The sequence below is a fragment of the Petaurus breviceps genome, unplaced genomic scaffold (assembly GCF_028583685.1).
Source record: "Petaurus breviceps papuanus isolate PSGF00001 unplaced genomic scaffold, PetGlider_PUasm1.0 90903, whole genome shotgun sequence".
Lineage (NCBI taxonomy): Eukaryota > Metazoa > Chordata > Mammalia > Diprotodontia > Petauridae > Petaurus > Petaurus breviceps.
In genome coordinates this window covers 17358569-17384068 of record NW_027187376.1, presented here as the reverse complement: position 1 = coordinate 17384068, position 25500 = coordinate 17358569, and the positions used below count along the sequence as shown (strand labels likewise).

Genomic DNA, 25500 nt, shown 5'->3' with positions numbered 1-25500 from the left:
ATGGTGACTGATGTCATAGAAGTGGAGGAGATCACCAAGAGAAAGTGTTAAGACAAGGGAAGAGAAGATGGAAGCAGGGTGGTATAATGCATAAGCACTGGACTTAGAATCAGGAAGATCAGGGTTTGAATCCTGTCTGAGGCACTTGCTGTCTATGACCTTGGGCAAACTGTTTAATCTCCCTATACCTCAGTTTATTCATCTTTATAATGAGAAGGTTGGATTCATTGATTTGATTCTGTAGGTTCTTCAGAAATCATTGAATTTCCTTCCTAAAAGGAGATTCCTGGATGAACACAACAGTGTAGATGCAATATGACTATGGCAGAAGATAGAGGGTCTATTGCTTCTCCATAGCCTGAATGTCATGCCTTTCTAAGTGCATAAGCTTTTTTGGTTGCCATATTGAGCTTGCAGCGCCCTAAGAACATTACCATTTCTTTTAAAGATTTATGTAGCCATATCTTCCCTAGATTTTACTCTTTAAATTGATTTTCTGAACTTATTTTGCTATTAAATTTCACCTTGCTAGAGTCAGTCTAATATTTTGGGATCTTGAGTCTGTCATTCATTGTATTAGCTTTCCCTTCTGAAGATCATTTCTATAAATCTGATAATGATATCTTCATCCAAATAATTGTTTAAAAAGGTTAATTGGCATATGACCAAATACAGATTCTTGGGATACTTCACTAGAGATTTCCCTCTAATTTGATTTCAACCCTATCCTTTATAAACAACCACATCCGAATCCACTGAATTATACTACCGTCTAGTCCACATCTGTCCATCATGTTCTCAACGATAGTGGGAGAGACTTTCTTCAATGGCATACTTGTGTGGTTGTGGTTTGTCCTTCATTCTCAAAGAGGACTATGACATCAGAAGATGATGCCGTGACTTGCAAGTCAATTGGATTTAAGAGAGGGAGGGCTGTGCAAAGTCACCAGCCTCACTTTCTCCTCCAGAGTCATCTGGATCCAGTGGCCAGATATAGATCAGGATAACTGGAGATGGCCCAGCAAATGGCTTGCTGAAATCTAGGCAACAATTTCTCTAATTATCTAGTTAAGTAATTGTTAAAAAAAAATAAGGTTAATATGGCATGATCTCTTGATGAAGCCATACTTGTTTTTTGTGATCACCATTTCTTTTTCTAAATGTTTGGTAACTTTCCCTTTAATAACATGTTACAGAATTTTTCTAGGAATTCAAGTAAAGCTTGACAATTATTTGTATGCTCCTTTCTCTTTTAAATTGAGACTTCATTTTGTAGCCTAGTTATTTGTATGCATGTTATCCTCTCCCCCCCTTTTTTTTGCTTTTTGGAGGAGGAAGGCAGGGCATTTGGGATTATATCCTCCCTGTTTTTACAAAAATTTCTGGAGCAACAAATAACACACACAAGGTTTGCCATGATGCTTGTTCAGTTCAACAAACTTATCAAAGTCGCTGCTCAAGCACAGAATAGGACTTCCTCTTGTTGGTTCATTCATCTTCTGAAACATAAAATCATCCTTAAAGTAGTCGATCTATTGCTACTTTGCTTTTGGAGGAGAAAGAGCTTTAGCAGATTTCTGGATAACTGAAGTGCTCTGTTACTATTATATTGTGCCTCTGCACTGGATTCGTAATCCATTTCTGAACTCTTCATTTCTTTCCTCTTTCTGTATAGATGGTCTTCAGATGTTCTCATTAATTATGAATTTCCTTCATTAATCCTAATTCAAATTCTTTCCTCCATGCTTCACAATGCTACCTTCTCTATTTACTATATTTCCTCATTTGAGTACTCTGAATCTACAATGCTATTCTCCCCCGCTCCCGCATTGAATCTGTTTTCTATCTTGTTTCTTTGGAATAGGGTTAAATGTATAGTACACTAACTCACATTCACACTTGTAGGTTGGATCTCCAAAGGGGAGACTACTGTTACTCCCCTGGTTGCCGAGGTAACCCTGGTGTTAGTCACAATCATGACACTATAGCTCCTGAGACTCCATTGGGGTGCTTCCAATTAACATTCAGCCAGTAAACAACTTTTAAGGGAGGTTTTAAAGCCAAATAGCATAGTAAGAAGAAATACTACAAAATATTTCTCCCATAGACTTGAAGTGAATTCTCCCATCAATATCTGTGGGGGAAAGTGGCTATAAACTTAAAGTATCATGATAAAGAGGAACACAGGTGGCCAACGCAGCTCAAAGATCTAAACCTGCAGCACCTTGATGGCTTTTATTCCTCCTGAATTGTCCCCACCAAGTTCACTGCTGGCGAGGTGTCTGTGCTCGATGAATGATTCTGTTGTTAGGCTGAGTTGCCCTGCTCCTGGGATGGCTCTTTCTAATGCTAGGCTGGGTTTGCCTTTCACAGGCTCTGGCACCTTTGTTGGAAGGGCTTCTCCACTGTTCTTATAGAACTAGACTCTGCTGCTTTGCTCATATGCTGAACTCTTCCTCTTTTCAGCTGGACTTGCTGCCAGGCAGCAGATGGCACTGTGGAAAGGTAGGGCCTCTCTAGTTGATTTTCAAAACACTCTTTCTGGGTCAAGGCTCTGTTCCCTCAACAAGAGACCTCTTTTTAACTTAGTCAATCATTCAGTACATTTCTCAAATATTCTGCCTAACAGTCACCAAATGACTATTAGTCTTCCATCCTCCTTTTATTTTTTTTAATTCAAATTTCCTCTGTTGGTCTTAAGCAAATGAATATCTGAGAAACAAAGTACTGAGGCAGTCTATGCACTGGGGTCAAATCCTTTGTCTCTTACAACCCTTCCTCTCAAAACCTCCCATTGCCTCCATCCTTATCTCTAACAACTTATCAAAATCTGAAAGAGGTATTCCCTTCTATAGGTTTCCAGAGCTATATGCCTGGCATAGGTTTCATTTGACTAAATCTCAATATTACCTCTGAAATCAAATATGCACCTTGCCTTAGGGCTTCTAATCTTTCTTGTCTGGATTTTGAGTATTTGTGTGTAGAGGAAAGAGTCAAAGATAACCCTAAGGTTGCAAACCTCAGACTGGATGACTGACTTGAAATATGGTAGCTCCATCAACTCAGGAAGTTTGAAGGAAGGATGTGTTTAGGAAGCAATATAATGAGATGTTATTAATTATTGGTAGCTGACATTTATATAGCACTTCCAATTCTATAAAATATTTTGCCTATATTATCTCATCAGATCTCTACAACAACCTCGTGAGGCAAGCGCCATCATTATTTCCATTTTTAAAGATGTCACAAGTGTTAGAGATTGGTTTGGAAATCTTGAGTTTGAAATGTTGATAAAACAACAAAATGGGCATGTCCCACGGGGAGCTGCTGATTTGGAACTGGAGTTCAGGAGAGAGGAGAGTGTGGACTAAGATTTCATTGGGGGTAGTGATAGGTTGGTGAGGAAATTCCCTCTACCAATGAAGATCAATAACTGTACTGAAATTTATGGTCTCAGATAGTTACCTGGGCCACTAGGAGATTAAATATTATGTGCAGTGATTATGGGAGGTGGAACTTTGATCCAGCTCTTCTCAAGTCCAAGGATCATTTTCTATCCAGTACACCATAACTGCTTCTCATTGCAATTTTTCAAAAGAGAGATTGGGACTTAATATATAGATTTGGGAATCATCTGCATAGAAATTATCATTAACCCATAAGAACTGATAAAATAACCAAGAAAGATAATAATAACAACAACATTGATGTAGCATTGTAAGGTTTGCAAGGTGCTTTACATGTGCTGTCTCATTTGGTCCTCACAACAACCTGGGGTAATAAGTGCTATGATTATTCCCACCTTACAGATAAAGAAATATACACTCATAAAAGTTAAATGATATATGCTCAGTCACATAGCTATTATCTGAGACAGAATTTGAATTCAGGCCTTCCTGACTCCAAGACCATTCCTCTATTCACCATGCCACCTAGTTACATTTAAAATCAATCAATCTATCTATCAATCTATCAGCCTATCATCTATCTATCTATCTATCTATCTATCTATCTATCTATCTATCTATCTATCTATCTATCTACCTATCATCTGTCTATCTGTGTCTATCTATCCATCCATCCATCTATCTATCTAGAGAGGGGGTAAGAGGGTCCAAGACAGAGATTCAGAGAACATTTGTGTTTTATGGTTGAGAAATGGATGATGGTATGGAAAGGATACTGAGGAATGGTCAGGAATATAGGAAGAGAACAGGAGAGAGTAGTGTCATAGAAGCCAAGGAAGAAGAAAGTATCTAGGAGAGTGTCAAAAGGTGTAGAGAAGTCAAGAAGAATGAATACTGAGAAAATAAATGAATAAATGAATGAATAGTGAGAAAAGGTCATTGCTTAGTAATTAGATCATTGGTAATTCATTGAGAAAGTAGTTCCAGTGAAAAGTTAAGGTCAAAAAGAATTGGAAGGGATTGAAAAGTGAGTGTGAGGGAAGAACATGGAGACAACTAGTGTAGATAACCATTTCTAGGAACTATGTTGTTAAAGTAACAAAAGTAAAGAATTGTTTTTAATGGTAGGATAGACTTTTGCATACTTGTAGGTGACAAGGGAAGAACTAGTGTGTGAGAAGCTGCAGATAAAAAAGAAGGTATATTTAAGGTGGATAAGCTCCCAGAGAAAATTACTATTGGAAGGGATGGGATTGAGAAGTAGAGACTTCAGCAAAAAGAAGGGTCACCTCTTTCTCTAAGACAAACACAAAGGAAGAAAAAATGGTAAATTATGTTGAGGGGCTTTCAAGTCTGGAGTAGGACAGAAGAGGAATATCATAAGGGAAGACCTCTTTTTTCAATAAAATAGGATCTGAGGTGCTCTTCTGAGAGGGAAGGATTAGAGGGCAGTATAGAGGAGATTTAAAGAGAGAGGAAGTATTAGAACAGCTACTATGGAAAGTATAATAACAAATCAATGGGGAAAAATAAAAGAACTGACATATAGCAGTGAGGGCCAAGTGGAAATTAGATAATATAGATTTGTAGTGGATCCAGTTATCATAGCTATGTTACTTTTTCCAAAGTAAATAGATAACATGAGAGTAAGAACAAAGAAGATGGAGAGTGGAGGTTAGGGTTTAGGAAGGCATGAGCCATGATAGAAAGTGAGTTTGAATTAGTTTGTGTAGAAAATGATATCAAATGTACAAGTATGATTGGAATACAATTAAGTTGTGGGTATTATAATAGACAGATTGTGTGCTAGGGAAGATAACTAAAGCAGAAGATATTAAAGAAGGGTGTGTATATATTAATATAAAGGGGAGAACTACAGATTAAGGATAGAGAAAAACCAACAAATAAAGGAAAAAGGAAGAGACAGAAAAACCATAAGAAAAAATGGAGTGGGATTAAGAAAAAAATTTCATTCAAAGCTTTAAGGGTTAGTAAGTTCAGTTTTTCTTTCAGTTTTCTAGTTATTTTTATGCTCTTTTTCCATTACGTTATATGCTTTAGCAATGAAGGGTTATCTCTCTTTAGCAACATTTCATACATGCCCAAAACAGTTATGGAGAACAGGATACCATAATCATTTAAAAAGTAAAGACATCACAGACTTTCTTCATATCCCCATTCCTCATTCTCATCCAATAGAAATACTTAAATACTAGAATGTAGAGTAATTAGAATGTAGTTGATCAAGCATTCCTTGAACTCAGTTAAAAATAAACAAATTATTGGAAATCATTGAAGCCCATTGTTTATGCAAAAAAAAACTGAACCAGCTTTTAAAATTAAAATATGTTGGAAATACAGAGAAGTAAAAGTGTACACCTGACCAATTATGAACACTTGACATCTCTTTGAGGCACACAGAAAATATTCTTGACTCTTTCTGTTAGAGAGAAACTGAGGCACAGCTTCCTGAAGTTTATTTTTTTTTTAAGCAATCGGGGTTAAGTAACTTGCTCAAGGTTAGTTATTAACGGCCAGTTATTTCTGGGTGTGGTGCTAAGTGTCTGAGCCCGGGATTCGATCTCCAGGTCGTCCTGACACTGGAGCCGGAGCTCTTACTCGCTGTGCTACCTGGCCGCCCCCCTGAAGTTTATTTTTTAAGTTATTATTTAAATTAAATTTAAGTAACAGGAGCCAGAAGTGGAAGTCCAGCTTTTTCACCCAGACTAGTATTACAGCAGCTAGAAATATGACACTCAATGGTAAACTTGAGCTTGAAGTAAGCCTGCCAAGAATATCATGGGGGTGAGGAAGGGGCAGGAAAATCTTCGTAAGTATTTTTGGTCTAAAAGAAGGTATTACAACCATAGGCATTGGGAATGACTATGGGAAAATACTGTCTCCAAATTAATCTTGAGGTCTTTTAGAAACTTTCAGCGGGCAAGAGAAACTGAAAGGAAGAAACATCTCTGCAACTGCAGAAAGGGATAACAGTAGCTATGGACTGGTTTTTGCCATTGAGGCTGGAAAATTATCAACCAAAGATGGAATTGCTTAGAAGATTCCAAAAATAACAGCCAACAAAAAGGATATTTTCAAAGAAAGCAACAAGTATTTCTGGATTAGAAATAATGGAAGTCAATATGGTTCTGGAAGAGGGTTCCTATCAGTTCCATATGCTTACGAATATTTCCCTTACAGATGTTTCACTTGATATAATTGTGCTTTAATTAAAGCAGAATGCACCATCTCTTTTTATTCTCACCACTTGGTGAGAACAGAGCAGATATTATCATAGGATCACAGATTTAGAGCTGGAAGGGGCCTTGTCCAGTCTTCTCATTTCACAGACGAGGAAGCTGAGGAGGAATAGAGAGGTACAGTAGCCTGCCTGCCCCAGGTTAGCGCACACAGTAAGTGACAGACCAGCAATCAGAATTTAGGGCTTCTGAATCCAAATTTGATGTCTTTTTACAAGTTAAAATTTTAAAATTAATTAATTTTTAATTAAAAATCAAGGAGCCAAATTTTTCAACTTTTCCTCACCACCATTGAGAGACATGATATTATTTATAACCTCACCTTTCCCCCATGCCCCTTCACTTTGCATCTCTATTCCTTTTTGCTGTCTTCCTCCCCTTCAATTGAGGCAATTTATTCCTCAAGCACTCTCAAAACTATCCTCATTTTGCAAATGAGAAAACCAAGCGGCTTGTCTAAAGTCCACATAGCTCATTTGTGCAAAGGCAGCATCGGACCACAGCCCGAACAACTCGTGACCAAGTGGCTTTTCCATACTATTGTTATACCTTGAAGTTTTTCTGTCTGGCTCATGCCAAAAAGGACCGGCAATACTGCAGATCAACGGGCACCAAATTCAGGCAAGACGCAAGTTCAGGTCTCAATTCTAACAGCAGCCAGGGGACCTTGAGGAAGTCACCTGCTTCAGTTTCCTCATCTAAGTTTGGAATAAAAACATGTGTATTACTATCATCAGAAGATAGATTTAGGACTCATGTGATATCTATGTTTATTTTAAAATACATGTATTATTTATGCATATATAATGTATACATATACACATAGGTATCTATGAAACTTTATAAACTGAAAAGTATACCTATTTTCAGGAGGGTGCCAGCAAATGTTTAACAACTAGTTCTCTGAGAGGGGAAAACATATGCAGGCACACTTGTTTAATCTGCATTATTAACATTTTGTCCATCATTTTATTAAATCTAGACAATCAACCTCATAAGAAATCAAGTCCTGATTTTGTAGCATTTTCTGATTTCAGAGAGCCAGTTTGAACTGGTTCCAGAATACCCCTGGCATTATTATTACTGATAAAACTTGAAACAACCGAGAGACATATTCAGGAGTTATTGGGCTATATTATCCCTTCACACCCCCTTTTGGCAGAAATCAACACATCCCAGGTTCTTTTTTTTCCCCTGAGGCTTAGAGGGAAACCCAATTAATATTTTTTCTTTTCCCTAATTTTTCTGTTTTTTTTTGGGGGGGGGGATGGGAGTAGTGGCTAGAAACCACAAAGTTCTGGGAAGACAAGTATCAGTGGATAAGAAACACACGGAAAGAAACTGATCTTAATCATTCTTTGTTTAAAACAGCTCTGTTCTCTCTTTGTTAAAATCTAACATGTGAGCCATAATCCTTCCTACATGGTTACACTTGTAGTCAGTTCTTCTTGCCTTAGATTTCCTGAAAGGTCTAAAACCAATGGAGATCTAACCTGACACTAATACTGCTTCCTTTTCTGGGTTGCTGTCTCTGTTGTTTTTTTTTCTAAGCTTACAATTTACCTCCCAGAGGAGGGACAGTGGTTTGTGATTAGTGTACACCCAATAAGCTGCCTAGCCTCTGCCCTGTATTCCAGGAGAGTAGCTATGTTCTACATGGCTCACACAGATACTGGGCCACAGCACAGTCCAAGAGGGTCAGGACATGACATGCAGGACTGAACCATTAAAAGTAGAGTAACTCTCCTCAGGTGGCATCATGGAGAGAAAATGTGGTATTTCCCTAATTCTTTCCTTATCTCACTAGTCTTTTAATTACTAGACTGCTCCCCTACCAAAAAAAAGTAGGGAAAAGAGAAAAATAAAATAAAGTGGGCGTGAAGGAGATTGATGTAAGGAATGATGAAATCCTAAAGTACAGGGACTCAGTATACACATACTGTACCCCTAACCCTCCAGAGTATTCAGAAAAGCAAGAAAGTTCACGGTCCCTTAAATTTATTTAGGGATCTGCATCTGGGTACATTTATACAGACATATATACTAGCTTAGTCTTTAACAGTGATATACCCTCCCTGACGCAAGGACTGATCTTCATCTTCCATCAAGAAACGCATCTATTCATTGTTCATGCCAAGGGTACATGTGCTGCTTGAACTCAGCATGATCAGAAAATTCCATCCCAGCCAGGATAGATAAACCCTCTTATCTGTTTACCACAATTCTTTCTACTCACTTACATGTCCACTTCTGCCATAAATACCAGCATCAGGGGAAGATCCTGATACTTCTTTTAGAGTCTTTGAATGAGTGTTTTAGGGGTGACAACTACTCCCACCAGAGGCACCTGTGTCTACTTTGCCTAACTGCCAATTCCTGAACTCCAATAATATATTTCACAGGGATATTAAAGATCAAATGATATGATATATTTAAAAGGCTTTTAACTTTAAAGTGTTATAAAAATATCAACTAGTCTTACTGTTACTGCTTAGCATCAGGTTTGCATAGAATTAATTAATGTCTAATAGGAAGGCTATGCCTATATAGGTATTCATACTTTAATCCTTTGTTCTTTTTTTTCTTTGATTGTAAAAGACTAAGCCCATAAATTATCAAACATTATTTCTCCTGTTTATTTTTTTTTAGCATTAAACCCTCAAATTAAAAATTCATTTGCTAGTTTACATAAGACATATATTTCTTACAATTTTCTTCTGGATAATATCACTTTCAACATGGAAACTCTCTAAAAAAACACAGGTCAGAAGTATTTGATTGCATTTTTGGTAGGACTCTTGAGACAAAAAAAACTTAATCAAAACTTACCATTCTAGAATTCAAGCTTAATCTGTTGTTGAGACTTCTGCTGTTTAGTCAGGAAAACCACACCTTCCTCCTTTGTCTGCTCTTATACCGGGTCTTGCCCAGCCATAAAATATGGGTTGAATTCACTAAAGTCCCACCATTTCTGACAAATAGTAAACACTTGCTTGTTGATTGAATGAAGAAACTGATTATTCTTGCCTTCTCAATTCCATTTCCCTCCCTCTGTTTTTTCAGTAGATCGGGCCTGATTCACAAAAATTCATATTGAGAAAAGAGCTTTTTTTGGATCTCTTGGGTCTCTAGTGAGAGAGAATGAATTTTTTTTTTTTTGCCTTTTTGGAGGGCAATTGGGGTTAAGTAACTTGTCCAAGGTTACACGGCTAGGTTTGTGTGTGTGTGTGTGTGTGTGTGTGTGTGTGTGTGTGTGTGTGTGAAGTGTCTGAAGTCGGATCCAAACCCAGGTCCTCCTGACTCTGGGGCCAGCACTTTACTCACTGTGCCACCTAGCTGCCCTGAGAGAATGAATTTTTAAAATAATTATCTCTACTTATATTTAGGTTGGATCATTTTGTCCTTTTAGAATTTTATTTTTAATGTAGTCCTATTTTTTATGGTTTTCCTTTTTTGACTGGGCGGCTTACAATTGTTCAAGTATTTATTGACTCTTCCAAGTAATGTGCTACTAATAGCCTGAGGGTACTCAATTTCCTCATCACTGGACGAAAGATTCAAAAATATTATTTATTTGCTGAGAAATCTTGGAACTTTAGCAATTTACATGGTCTAAATCCAGACTACAAGGCACAGAACCAGAGACTTCCAAGGTCTCCTTGTGCTCCAACAACTGACCTATATAGATCACTAAAAGAGCAAGGAAGGGACAACTTTGTTGACCTCTTCCATTTGCTACTGAATGAATAAAAGCAGAGCACAGAATCAAAGATTTAGGGTTGGAAAGGACCAATCATTTTGTCCATCATTCTAATTTTACAGATGAGAAAGCCTAGAGAAATGGAATAACTTGCCCAAAGTCACAGAGTGACAAGATAGCTATGAGACTGATCACTCACTTTTACTCTCTGCCTCATCCACTCCATCAAATTTAAAATGATTTTATAACCAAATAGAATGCATAACGTGCAAGCAATCAACATGTACAGTTTCCTATTCAGATTTTCATGTATGTATCATCTCTTAACTTTACATTTTGACTGTAGGGGAAACAGTCTTGGTTATTAATATCTACAGACTTTTTGGACATCTTGTATTATGAGTCTGACTAGGCAGTGAGGTCTCCATATGGAACATGAATGACTACTTATCCAGGCAAAAATGATTCCTATATAGATATGGGTTGGACTAGATGACCTGAGGATTTTTGCAACTCAGATTCTGTGAGTCCAAATTAGAGGTTAAACCATGAATAGAACTAATGAGATAAATATTTGTTGTTTATTGTCATGTCATTTTTGTTAATTTCCACTCAATGGATATCATTGGTAGGAGCTAGCCTGCTTTCAATAATCATTCATTTTTTCTGAAGTCATAATTTTCTGTTATTGTTATTGACTTTGTAAAACTCTAACTTAAGCTAAGACATGAAAGGTGATTATTTTTATATCCTTACACCATTACTCAGAAACATACATACACACAAAATGCTACTTGTTTTTTTTTCCTTCCACAGAAAATTTCAATGAGTCTGCTCAGCTGCAGTTGATTGAATATCATTACAGAGGCTTAAAATTCACCTGCCACTACCCTAAAGATGCCCGGGACTTTAAAATGCAGTTGCTGAATGGGACTGGAAAACAAAAAATCTGTGAACTCCAAAAGGATAATCAAGTTGTTAAAATGACCAAGGAATTCGTATCTTGTCAGCCCCAGCTTTCCAAGACAAGTGTAATTTTCTTGTTGTCTGATCTGAACAGCACTCATAATGGCCATTACTTCTGTAGTCTACATATTACTTTCCCTCCTCCTTACAAGAACAGTACTTCAAATGGAGTTTATGTACATATCTATGGTAAGAGAGCTTTCAAAATCTATTCTGTTTAAAAGGGAATGGAAAAATGGGGGGGGGGGAGCCATTCTGTTAGAGAGATATTTGCACGTGCATTTTGCCAACTATTATAAAATATCTCAACAAATCAAGATCCTTTGGTGTTGGTATTCTTTTAGCCTCACCAAGTCACAATTATTTTCTAGTGGGAAAACATAAGTTGGTAACTTTAAAATTATTTTTATTACAAATTAATAAGGACATTTTTTACTCAATGATAGTGACAAATCCAAAATAGCTAGCATTTATATAGCTCGTTAAGGTTTGGAAAGATATGTGTATATATGTGTATGTGTGTCTGTATATATGTATGTATCTAACACACATTCATTTTACATATATATGTATAAATTTGCAAAGATATGTATATATGTGTGTGTATGTATATATGTGTGTATCTAGCACACACACATTAATTTTCCCCCCCTCAACACCCTGCAAGATAGGTATCTTTTGCAGAGAGGAGAAAGCTGAGACTGAGCAGGGTTAAATGATTTGGTCTGGGTCATATAGCTAGTAAGTACCCAGAGCCAAAGTTTGAACTCAAGTCTTTCTGCTTCTAGTATTATTGACATTGTGCCATTTAGTTTCCTAATATCATATTTCTTTTAAATGCACGTCCCTAAAAGCTAAAAATCTATGAGGATTCAAAATATATTTCTTTCGCCTCTTCTAAGGGTAATGTGCTGTGTTAGGTCCTGGGAGGGGGGTAAGAAAGATTTAAAGCAGCAGTTTTTGCCTTCAAGGAACTTAAAATCGACTGAGAAAAATGCCATATGTGAAATGATGATAGCATAAGCCTAAAAGCTAAGGTCATAGACAGAAACTTCCAAAACGTTTACGTAGCTGAACTGACTGTGGCATAGTGGAAAGAGTGATGGCCATGGAATTATGAGACCTGGGTTCAGATTCCACTTCTGATAACCTGCCTGTCCTAGGTCTCCCCGCCCCCACCATATACCCCATCATCTACTTGGCTCTTAAAACCCTTCACTCCTTTCCAGGCACAGTGCAGGCACTGTCTCCTAGGCAAAACATTTTCTGCTTTCCCAGTTATTAATTCTCAGTTTCTTCTCAAATTTAAGAATCTATTTACGCCTATGGATATTGTTTCCTCCCAGTAGATTTCAACTCTTTGGGGACAGGGCCTGCTTCACTTTTAACTTTGGATCCCAGGTGCCTTGCACAGAGTAAGCCATAAAGTTTTGTACAATTGAGTTGAGTTTGTAATAAGAACATCACTTAAACTCTCTGATTCTTTTTTTTCTCATCCAGAAAATAGGGATAATAATATTTGCGATAGCTATCTGTCTGGGATGCTGTGAAGAAATGCTTTGCAAATCTTAACAGTGCTATAGAAATGTTAGTCACTTGTTATTCAATAACATTGGTTTTTCTAGTGTGGGGATTCCCTCCACTGATGCAAATCCGCAAATGACCCATAACATATAGTCTCAGAGGCTAAATTGAAGTTTAGATGGAAAGTTTAAGTGATCCGTCTGTGGTCATGAAGCCTGTATTATCAGTGGTTAGGACTTGAATTTAGACCTTCATGACTGTAAGATTCACTTTCTACTCACCACATTACACTAGCTCTCATTGTGAGTTATTACTAATTAAGGGAATATAAGAATATAACCTGTCACTTGATATGAGATTAATAAAATAGATTGGATAAAAATTATTTTGAACATATGCAAAGCTTATTCCTTACACTGATATTTGTTGTTGTTCAGTCATTTCAGCATATCTGATTCTTTATAACTCCATATGGGTTTTCTTGATAAAACTGCTAGAGTGGTTTTCTTCTCTAGCTCATTTTACAAGTGAGGAAAGTGAGGCAAATAGGGTTAAGTGACTTGTCTAGGGTCATCCAGCTACTGAAACTGGATTTGAACTCTGGTCCTTCTGATTCCAGGACTGATGCTCTATCCACTGTGGCACTTAGTTGCCCCTTTTACACAGATGTAGAGAAGGCTTATCTACCAACCACAAGCTACATAAACTATATGTAGGTGTATATGCATGTATGTGTATATATGTATGTGTGTGTATAAAATTGTTGGTGTCTGAGTTGTTAACATAAGCTGATGTTTAGATTATTCTACATTTATTGAATGTCATGAGTATTTAAAAAGCATAGCCTGAGTCTGTTAAGGTTTCCTCTTAGACTTATGACTCCTAGCATAGAAAAGAGGATTTTCAAAATTACATTCCTAATACTAACATTTGTCTTATTTTTTCCAACTTAGAATCAAAGTCTTGCTTCCATCTGGTCTTATGGCTATCTATTGGAATTGCATTTCTCCTTTTTTTTACTGGAATATTTGTTGGCACATTTTCTTACTGTGTAAGAAAAAAGGTGAGAAGATTCTGTACTTTCCTGTAAAAACCATTCCTCTGTAAGATAGATGATGTATTTTGGACAGAGTTGGCTGAGGAACATCAGGGAGATTTGCTGGTTAGGGGGAAGGATGAATTGTATTTGCCAAAGTAATTCAAGAAAATGAGAATAACTTCTCTCCAGATGTAGCTTCTGGTTAATTTAATCATCTGGATCAGAAGGGAAGAAGAGCCCTTAATATTAATCAGCAAGAGTACTCAGGGAGGAAATCTGCTGTTGGCTTGTTCACAGCATGATAAGTGGAGTAGAGACATAACAGTAGACTGACTTACCTCTCTGGCCTCTTGAACTTGAACCATGGAAGAGAGCCAGGGCACAGGGAGAGGACTTTCACCTTCCTAGGTTCTTTGGGTTTGTTTCAGCTTCATAGTTCATTATGGCTCTGAATTCAAATAGCTGAAACCTCAATGAACAGAATCTTCCGGTAACACACAAATATTCCTTATTCCAACAGAAAGAAATGAAAGAATCCATGATTGACTAAATTTTGAAGAAGAGAAAAAAGGAGAGGGTGGGATAAAACTTCAGGAGAGGGTATGTGGAGAGGGAGCCAAGGGAAAATGAGGAAAATTGAACTTAAAAAAAAGATATAATGGCATGATATTTATACAGGAAATTCTTCCTTTAAGGGTTACTATCAGATATATAGGATCATAGATACAGAACTGGAAGAAACCTTAATGGCAATTGAGTGCAACCTCTGTGAAATCTATAAATGCAAGAGTGTTGTTATTTTGTAGATAACAACACTGAAGAACAGAGATGTTAAATAACTTACCTAAAGTCACACAAGTTGCAAATGCTAAAACCTAGGTTTTCTGGCTCCAAACTCTCTTTCCACATCCTCTTTACTGACTCCCTTTGGCTTCTGCTGTAAATAAGTTCTAAAAGTTTAACTTGATGCTTTCTTAAAACTCTGGGACCCATTAGAAGGTTCTGAGATTTCATTACCTGTTGGAAACACCCTTTTTTTCTACCCCAAAGACCAACATGACTTAGAAAAAGCCAAGGGCATTGATGTAGCACATAAAGAATGAATTATTTTCCCTGGCTCAGAATCTCGCAAGGACTTCCAACAAAGAATAGGAAAAGGACAGTAGAGAACAAAGCTGGCAGACAGAGGTTAGGAAACAGAGAGCAACTGACTCACCTTGCTCATGGGATGCTCTTTCTTTTCAGATGAGCCAAAGCCAATCTAGTTTGCATGAAACTAATAGTGAATACATGCCTATGGCAGCAGTGACTGCAGCTAAAAACCCCGGATTCAAAGGTGGGTCTCAATTCAGGGCTTTAATAAATGATGGGAGTGTTAGAGCCTATATATTTGTTTTCTTTTAAGGGTAAAGGCCACTTTCTTCTTTGATTCTAGTTTGTTTGAAAGAAGCAAGAATTTTCACATTCAGAGTGCAGTTTGCTCTCACTGTGGTACATTGAGAAAAAACGCCAGTGTGAGAAAAATTAATCAGTTAACTATGCAAAAACTAGAGCTCAGAAAATTTGCCTATTCTAGTTCTTTGCAGCTCACTATTAGTTTAAAAACTTAGAAATCTCCAGGATTATAGTGAGGAGAGTTATAACTATACTGTGGGCCACTGCATTTTGCAACTATCCTACTGACTTTGGGAAAGGGACATGAGCATGAAACCATAGGTCGAGAAAGAACCTTAGAAATAATAGGAACATAGACCTAGAACTGGAAGGGACCTCCAATATCCTCATTTAATAAGCATTTTCTCTCAACCATGAGTACTCTAGACTCAACTCTATTTAGGTGCTACTTATAATCACTGGTTGGCACTGTATCATCTGAGTTTTAAAGAAAAAATATCTTGAATGAAGATTCAAATAAGAATCTATTTTCAATAAATAAATAAAATATTTACTGAATACATACTATGTGTCAGGTACTATGCTAGGCAATGAGAACACAAGTACAAAGAATGAAAGAATTTTGAAAGAAGGTAATGTAATATATGCTTCTTCAGAATAGGAAATATAGTTCTGCTTAGTCCTGAAGAGCACCTAGGACAGTTCCTTTCAGGCCTGGAAGAAGTCATATAACTAGCAATCAATCATTTAATATATAATAAATAAGCATTTGTTAAGCTTTTATGATAAGCATTTATCATAATAAATAGTCAATAATATTTATTATTTGTTATTTTATTATTAAATTTATTATTATATTATTAAAAATAGGTTAGGACTTACTGAGAACCTACAATATTGCTAGGTACTAAGGTGATGAAGACAAAAATGAAATGGTCCCTCTCCTCAAGGGGGACTCGTACATTCTCTTTTGGTCAATATATCATTAAATGCCAGGTGAATGGCACAGATATTGGCAATTTCAAAAATTATAAGTAAAAGAAATGTGGAATGGGTTGCTTGGGGAAGACTTTTTGAAGACCTCAGTCTCCCCATTTGTAATATGCAGCTGGTTGGACTATATAAAACTAAAGGTTTCTTCTAGCCTTAATGGTTTTAGAATCAATGGAGAGGTCAGATTTGAGACAGATCTTGAAGGAATGGGTAGGATTTTGATAGTGGGAGAGGAAAGAAAAGAGCGTTCTAAAAGGTAATTCATTAAGAGAAGGTGAGGCAAATGGTGGAATCTTAATGACTAATTTTAAATTTGCATCACAGGTATGAGCACATAATCTGAAGCTCAGGCGTCCAGGCTGGAAAGCATGCAAGTCAATTCTTTCTACTTGGAATTCGATATTCTGCTTCTCATTTAACCAGGGTTTTGAATTCATTTGACTATACTATACGTGGATCCCAGTGACTATATCTGTTAATGACTTTTAAACAGGCTGGGATAGTTGGGCCCAGCTCAGAGTCAATATACAGTTTATCTACATTGGCCCCAGACAAAAACAAACACATCCAAAAAACGAAACTCAGAAAAGAATGAAGCCAATGCTATGGAATCTCTTCTAAGGAAAATATCTAGCACTCATCCTCACATCCTTCACAGACTACCTCTTCTTTTCTATGGAGTCCAGTTTACCATTAATTAGCAAACACCCTAGAAACTTGAAATATACCCATGGGACAATAGGGGGAAACACTTGAACTACACCTAAGGACTTTGAAGATATGGGCAGTGCTGCAGTGCTACAGTATTATTCTGACTTCAAGTATCTCAGGAACTCCAGGATGCAGCTCAGAAAGAGCTTAAATATCTTTTATTTTCTTCTAAAACTCTCTTGTTTACTCATTTCCTTCAATGTATCTATTTGTCTATCAAGCAGAGTCAAGGGGATATTTCTATAATATTTGTCTGAAGCTCAAAAATACTATATTGTACATTGAGAGCTTGATAAATATAATGTCTTCCCTAAAACAAGTGATCTGTCACAGAACCCCATCTTGTTCTTTCAAATTTACCTAATCATATCAGCTACTTCAGTATCATCAATGACAGGAAATACTACTCAGCATTGCTATGGCTTCCTCCAATATTATCAGCTTTCTGATACAGTTGTATTTGGTGGCTACCAGTCAATATCATTTCCATAGATCCAACAGAGGATTTTCTGTGGCAATGTGGTGCCCTCCAAGTGGAGGACTCCTAGTTGAGGTAACTTGCTTGAAAAGTTCTAGGCTGGCTAAATGGCCAATAAGCTAAATAAAACTGCTATTTGAACCTTAGATCCTAGAGGAGTTCCAAGAATTCCCAGACTCAAGGAGTTAAGGTGGAAAAACCTACTATAGCCCACGTGGTCCTGGAATAAGTACTAGAGGTCTATCTTTATTGTAAAAGTTGAATGACTTCCATTGGTATGCCTTAACTCCAGATCCTTTTGCCTTAGGGTTTGCAAACAACTTGAGGAGTCACAGGGACCTCAAGCTAGACCAGTTCACCCTAGAACTAACTAGGAAGCTCTGAGTTTCTTACAGGACCATAGAATAACTCCACATTTATGATGGTGTTCTAACTACTTAGAATAGAATGAGAGATTTCTTTTGACAAATTCTTTATCAAAGGAGATAGTTCTTTTGATGTCTCCTTTGTCAGCAATACATTTAAAATGCAATCATTGACTCTAATATCCCCTTTTATTTTTTTAACATAATCACAGCCTCCAAGTTACAAAAATTTGTGTATGTTCTATTTTGTCTCTAATGTGAAATGAGTGTCTAGTAGTATACAAAATGATAGTCTAGAATCTTTAATGTTTTAGTTATCAAAAATATCATTATGTATACCTATGTGCTTTAAGTATACATAGTGTTGAGTTTGTACAGTACAATACTGAATTTGTAATTTGAATCAAGTTTTGATGTTCACTGCCTTCAACTCACCTGGACTAACTCTCTAGTCCTGAAGAGATTTTTCTGTGAGTCTTTTTTTGACTAAAGACATTGAGAGTGGACAGACAGGCTGAACTTTAGTATGTTGGCCTTTTGGTCAACAGGCATATTAATACATGATCTTTCTCTCAACAGCATTGAACATTTCAAAGTAAATTTATTAAAAGGCAAAATTCCTGTGAAATGAATTTGGTTCCACAGTCACCAGATTTTCAAATGAATTAAAAAGTAATAAAGATAAAGGTTGTTTCTTGTTTATTTTTTGTTTTATCTTCTAGGCAGTTTTCTTATTTTCTTGGGTGTGGAATACTCCCCTCAAAGTATCTTTCTGACTGGGTTGGGGTGACAGGGAAGGAATCTTTATTTCACTTATGATCTATCCACCACCATTTCATTTTAGGATAGAGGCAATCATAGGCAAGAGTGCAGCAACTTCTGTCCCTGACTTTTCAAATTCAGATTATTGCTACCTTGTCAGCACTTGAATCAGAATCACAGAATGTTCAAAATGGAAGGGTATTTAGAGATCATTTGATACGCCCTTTCATTTTTCCTCTGAAGATATTAAGGTTCAGGGAGGTGAAATTACTTGCCCAATGTCACACAGGCAGTTAGGGGCAGAGCAAGTTTCCAAGTTCCTTTGCCCTTAACTTACAATCAAGTTCAATAATTAAATGATTCAACAAACATTTATTAAGTGCTTCTTATATGTAAGGCACTGTGCTAAGCTCTAGGGACATAAAGGGAAGGAAGACAAGGAAACACTTATTTATTAAGCATGTACTTGTGACAGATATTGTACTAAGAACTTTACTTGAATCTTTACAGTGAGGTAGATGCTATTATCCCCATTTTACAATTGAGGAAACTTATGTGGACAGAGGCAAAGTAACTTTCCCAGGGGTCAAACAGTAAGTGTTTGAGTTAATCTCAAGTTTTCCTGACTCCAGGCCCATCTCTCTATCCATTATATCACCTAACACCCCCTGTTCTCATGAAGTTCTTAGTTGAATGGGGGAAACAGCATGTAAACAACTATGCATGAAACACACATGTGTATATATGTACATACATACACACACACACATATATATATACACACATATATGTATAGGTATACTTCAAGGAAAGGCATTAAGATTAAGGAGAACTGGGAAAGGCTTCTTCTAGAAGGTGGGACTTTAGTTGAAACTTGGAAGGAAACTAAATGGCAGAAATGAGGAGAAAATTCAGATATGGAGGACTATCAGTAAAATCTTTCAGAGTTGGGAACTGAGTGCTGTGTTTGAGGAATAGCTAGGAAGTAAGAGTCAGTAGATAGCAGAGTACATGAAAGGAAGTATAAGAAGACTGGAAAGGTAGGAAGGAGCCAGGTTATGGAGGGATTTAAAAGCCCAAAAGAGGATTTTATATTTTATCCTGGAGTCAATAGGGAATCACTAGAGTTTATTGAATGGAGAGAGGGAGGTGACATGGTCAGACAGCTGAGTGGAAGATGGATTGTAGTAGGGAGAGACTTGAGGCAAGGACATCAACTAGCAGGCTATTGCAATAGCCCAAATGTGAGATCATGAAGACCTGATGAAGAACTTGATAAATATTTGTTGAATGAATAAATGAAAGAACAAACTTGAAGACAATAATTATGTTTCCACTAAGTCTTCTCATTTTCAGGGATATCTCCAGGTTCTTTTCAATCCACCTTTCATATGACAAATTTTCCAGACTCTTTGTTATCTTAATTTTACCTCCTTTAGACATGCTATAGCTGATCAGTGACTATCCCCTTTATGCTTTCCTACTCTATACTTTATGCTTCTATGTATTCAATATAAGATATCATTGGGTTCTATTACTTGCTTTTTTGACAACCATGTTTTCCTGGTGGTTCGTATTGAACTTAGAGTCAGATAAAACTCTGAGACCTTTCATATGTATCAAATAAACCTCCCACATTTCCTAAATCTTCTACTTATCCAGCTGACTTTTCGAGCTAAAGTACAGGAGTTTACATTTATCCCTGATAAATTTTGACTTATCTTACTTAGCCCATTGTTCTAGGCTACTGACATGTTTCAAAATCTTGATTCAAACATTATAGTTAGCCCATTCAGCTCTGTGTAATCTATAAATATGATATATATATATAAATAATATACTTTATTATCTTTACTCAAATAATTTTTTAAAAAAGAATGAGTTGACATCCATCTGACAATATGCATTCTTTGACTCTAATAAGTCAGTCACAAAATCACTTAATCAAACTGTTATCTAGTTCACATTTTTTGATATTAGTTCCCCAAACATCATGAAAAACAATTTCAAATGCTTTATGAAATGAAGATATGCTATGTCTAGGACATTCCATTAAGCTACTAGTCTAAATGTCCTTTTTTAAGCAATTGGGGTTAAGTAACTTGCTCAAGGTTACATGGCCAGGTGTTTCTGGGTGGGTGCTAAGTGTCTGAGCCTGGATTCGATCCCAGGTCATCCCGACTCTGGGGCCAGTGCTCTTACTCGCTGTGCTACCTGGCCGCCCCTAAATGTCATTTTAATAGCTAACATTTATATACTTAAATCTACAAATCCATAAGGTTTATTAAGCACACAGTATGTTCCAGGTCCTGTACGAAGAACTGAGAATACAATTATAAACAGAAAAAGCAATTATCTTTACATTCAAGGACCTTACCTTCTAACGGAAGGATACAACACAAAAAGGCTGCTGAAAAGTGTGTGTGTGTGTGTGTGTGTGTGTGGTGAGATGAAGGGGGCATTGTAGAGAAGGTTCATAGAGTCAGAAGTATAGCCTGGAGAGTAATGAAGACAAGTCTGGCTTGGACATTCTTTATAAAACGGAGGTTCTAGGAGGAACCATTCAATTATAGGAAGATGCCACTGGGATGGAATTTATTTCCCATGTGAGAAGTCCAGTGATGAAATACGTTCCAGGGTGAAGTGAGTTTCCAGAGTGAAGAAGATTCTGTGGATTAGAACTTTAAAGTTAAAAAAAAAGGAAAATATGTCAGATTGCAAAATGCACTCTACATATGCCAGTGATTGAACAAATCACTAGACTTGAGAGGATGTCAGCAAGGAAAAGAAAGCTATGTCCCAAGTTTTTACATACAATAGGTGAGTAATAAAAAGGCTGGACTTAGCCAAGAATGAGAATTTCTGAGGAACACTTAAATGTAGGAGGGTCCTTTAGAGATAGACTCCACTGGACACAAGAGGGATTTCTATGGAATATTTGTCAAAGATATTTGGGAAACTAGATAAGAATGTATGTTTATTGAGAAGTTGAATCCTGATATTATTCAAAAGGAACATATAGATGAAACTATGATTTGCTTCACTGGAAACTTGAAAAGTTACTTGATCGTAAGACCCTCATGACAACTGTTTCTGACAAGGGAATATATGAACCTAAGAAGACTGGACCAAAGAAGGGATTGTATGTGATGCTGGCAGGGAGAAGAAGTACTCATGTTATACTGATCCTTACAAGCAATAAAAATCAAATTTCAGGGTGGTGAATAAAACCACACTAAGAGATCATATCATAAAACACTGAAGTTACTCCAATGTCCTGTCATCACACTTATAGGGGAATAGGAGGCAACCATGATATAAGGAGTTCATGTTACCAAGATTGCCTCCTAAAAGAGAACTTGTCTAACATAATCATCATTTTATGAAAGCAGTGTTTTCCCTCACCTAAACTTTCTTGGTCAGTGTAGTCATGGACCAATGAATATATTGTTTCCATTTCTGCTTCAGCTGGGCTAGTGATGCTGTGCAATCAAACATCATTTCTCCCCATATGACACGTCTGTAAATACTGAATATAGGACCTGGTAGGAGATCATTGAGGCCTCTGCCAACTTCAGGGCATGTTGACTCCTATGTCATCCATTTCAGGCTATACCTCTGCCACTCGACTAGATATTAGACATAGTCTTGTTACCTTTTTGAGTCAACCATCACCTAAACAATGCATATTTATTTTTATTATTTGTTTATTTAGTTTTCAATATTCATTTCCACAAGAATTGGAGTTACAAATTTTCTCCCCATCTTTCCCCTATCCCCTACCCCAAAATAGCAAGTCTATTGAATACCCCTTCCCGAAATCTACTCTCTCTTATATCCTCCCTTATCCCCTCTCTGACTTTCTAGTAGGGAAGATGGATTTCTATGTCCCAGTGCCTGTATGTCTTATTTCCTAGGTGCATGTAAAAATTTATATGTATATATATATATATATATATATATATATATAAACATTTAAAATTTTGATTTCCAGATTCTTTCCCTTTTCCCCTCATCACGCGCCCCTACTGGGAGGAAAAGTGATTCAATATAGGATATACATGTGAAGTTATGTAAAACATTTCCATAATAGATATATTGTGAAAGAATGACTATATTTTCCTCCATCCTATCCTGCCCCCCATTTATTCTATTTTCTACTTTGACCCTGATCCTTTTCAAAAGTTTGTACTTCTAACTGACTTTCCCTCCCCCCCCCCCCCCCCCCCCCCCCCCTCTTCTCCCCTCATCACCCGCCCCCCCCATCTGCCTTCCTATCTATCACCCACCCTCTTATCGCCTTCCCCCCTACTTTGCTGTAGGGTAAGATGCCCAATTTAGTGTGTATGTTATTCACTCCTTAAGCCAAATTCAATGAGAGTAAGGTTGACCCATTCCCTTTTGCTTTCCTGTTCTTCCCCTCCATTGTAACAGTTTTCTCTTGCCTCTTTTATATGAGGTAATTTACCGTATTCTATCTCTCCCTATTTACTCTCATTATATTCCTCTCTCCCCTCTTAATTTTATTTTTTAGATAGCATCCCTTCTTATTCAACTGATCCCTGTGCCCTTTGTCTATGTATACATGTACACATATATACACACACTTACATACATATTTATATGCACATATACCCTCCTATATAAACATATATGTATGTATACATGCACACACACACACACACACATATATATATATATATATATATATATACACACACACACATATTCCCATCAACTATCCTCATACTGAGAAAGTCTCATAAGTTACAATTATTGTTTTACCATGTAGGAATGTAAATAGTTAGATTTTAGTAATTTCTTTATGATGTCTTTTCCCTGTTTAAAATATCAGGGCAATTTTCCTTGAAAATTTCTTGAAGGATGATTTCTAGGTTTTTTTTTTTAAAGCAATTGGGGTTAAGTAACTTGCTCAAGGTTACACGGTCAGTTATTTCTGGGTGTGCTGCTAAGTATCAGAGTCTTGATTCGATCCCGGGTCATCCTGATTCTGGGGCTGGTGCTCTTACTCGCTGTGCTACCTGGCTGCCCCTAGGTTCTTTTTTTTTAATCATGGCTGTCAGGTAGCCCAATAATTTTTAAATTATCCCTCCTGGATCTATTTTCCAGGTCAGTGGTTTTTTTCCAATGCTATATTTCACATTGCCGTCCATTTTTTCATTTGTTTGGATCTGTTTAATAGTATCTTGATTTCTAATAAAGTCACTAGATTCCATTTGCTCCAATCTAATTTTGAAGAAATTATTCTCTTCAGTGAGTTTTTGAAATTCCTTTTCCATCTGGCAAATTTGGCTTTTTAAGGCATTCTTCTCCTCATTGGCTTTTTGGGCCTCTTTTGCCATTTGAGTTAGTCTATTTTTTAAGGTATTATTTTCTTCATTCAGGTTGTTGACTCTCTTTTCATGATTTCCTTGCATCATCCTCATTTCTCTTCCCAGTTTTTCTTCTACTTCTCTTACTTGATTTTCAAAATCCTTCCAGAGCTCCTCCATGGCCTGTAACCAGTTCATATTTTTCTTGGAAGCTTTTGATGCAGGAGTTTTGACTTCATTGGCTTCCTCCCATTCCATGCTTTGATCCTTTTTGTCCCCCAAAAAGGATTCTATGGTCTGTTTGTGCTTCCTCTGCTTGCTCATATTGCCAGTCAATTGCTTGACTTTTGAGCTCTTTGCCATGGTAGAACTCTGCTTCCAGAGAGGAGAACTTTGTCCCAAATCACTGGGAGTTTTTCAAATGTTGTCAGAGGTCTGAGGAGGGCACCCTCTCTATAAACACCACACTGAAAACTGGTGTTTCTCACCCCAGGACCACTGCCCAAGAAAGTGACCCAGATTGAAGTAGGTCAAAACAAGAGCAATTACCCTCTGAATGGGTGCTTGGTCCCTCAACGATCTGTAGGCCAGGAGCTTTCAAGGCAACCATGTGGCAGCCACTGCAGCCACTGGACCTCTGCCACCTCTTGCCCCAGAGGCAGGGGCTGGACCACACCTTTCCTTTCCAACAGAGTTCTGACTGACCTTTTACTTTCTTTTTGGTGTTTATGGGTTAAAAAGCCTGGAAACCACCACAGTTGCTGGTGATTCACTCTCCTGAAGTCTGCTCTGGCCGCTGCTGCCTCCCTGGGACCAAAACCCAACAATGCATATTTCTTGCCTCTTCACAATTAACAATATTGGAACACAGATTCGTGGGTATAGTTTTGGGTCAAGGTCAATCTTGTAATAAGGACTTTGTAATAACCTTTGTAATAAGGACTAATAGAACACATAATAGATGTATAGTAAGAGGAATAATTTTAGCCCTTAGTCCTAAAGAACTGAGTAAAATGGAAATAAACCTGTCTTCCTATCTGTATTTCTTGAAAAGTTTACTGGCATGGTTGTGATAAGTCTTCTGTGCCTAAGGGCTCCCTGCTGGCTCATAGGTAGTCAGTCCCACATCTCCATAGAATTAGGGGACTCTCTCTGCCATGGGTTCACCAAAAAGGTGGCTTGTGTAACTTGAAAAATCTTTCCTTGACAGAGACAGAAACAAAATAAGGACTAGATAGCTTCTCTTTTCTATCTGTTGAAGTCAAGCAGGAAAAGCTTTGGCAAGTTTTAGGACAAAAATGAGCCAAATGGGTAAGAAAACAAGATATGAAGCCAAGGGACAATCAGTCAAAGAACACCAGACCAAGAGCTCCTAAGATGCAGGGTAGCATAATGAATGGCAGTTACTTGGAAGATGGTTACTGGTGGACTAGGGACTTTTGTTCTCACAGTCATAGAATTTCTCCTAGATGATTTTTTTTGGATATTAATTAGGCAATGCTTAGTTTGTACTAGCTTTTTAGCTGTAGGGGCTGGGGTTCACTCTTCATTTACCCAGAAACCTTCA

At 37.2% G+C, this 25500-nt stretch overlaps 1 protein-coding gene across 1 annotated transcript in view; it reads left to right on the top strand.

Moving 5' to 3' along the window:
* The window catches only part of ICOS (inducible T cell costimulator), a 32279-nt gene extending 13765 nt beyond the window's left edge, over nt 1-18514 (top strand). The window contains exons 2-5 of the mRNA XM_069075115.1: nt 11184-11522; nt 13811-13920; nt 15142-15232; nt 16609-18514. Coding sequence (XP_068931216.1) covers nt 11184-11522; nt 13811-13920; nt 15142-15232; nt 16609-16622 — 554 coding nt within the window. The 3' untranslated portion in view covers nt 16623-18514. The remainder of the gene's footprint in view (nt 1-11183; nt 11523-13810; nt 13921-15141; nt 15233-16608) is intronic.
* The last annotated feature ends 6986 nt before the right edge of the window (nt 18515-25500 follow it).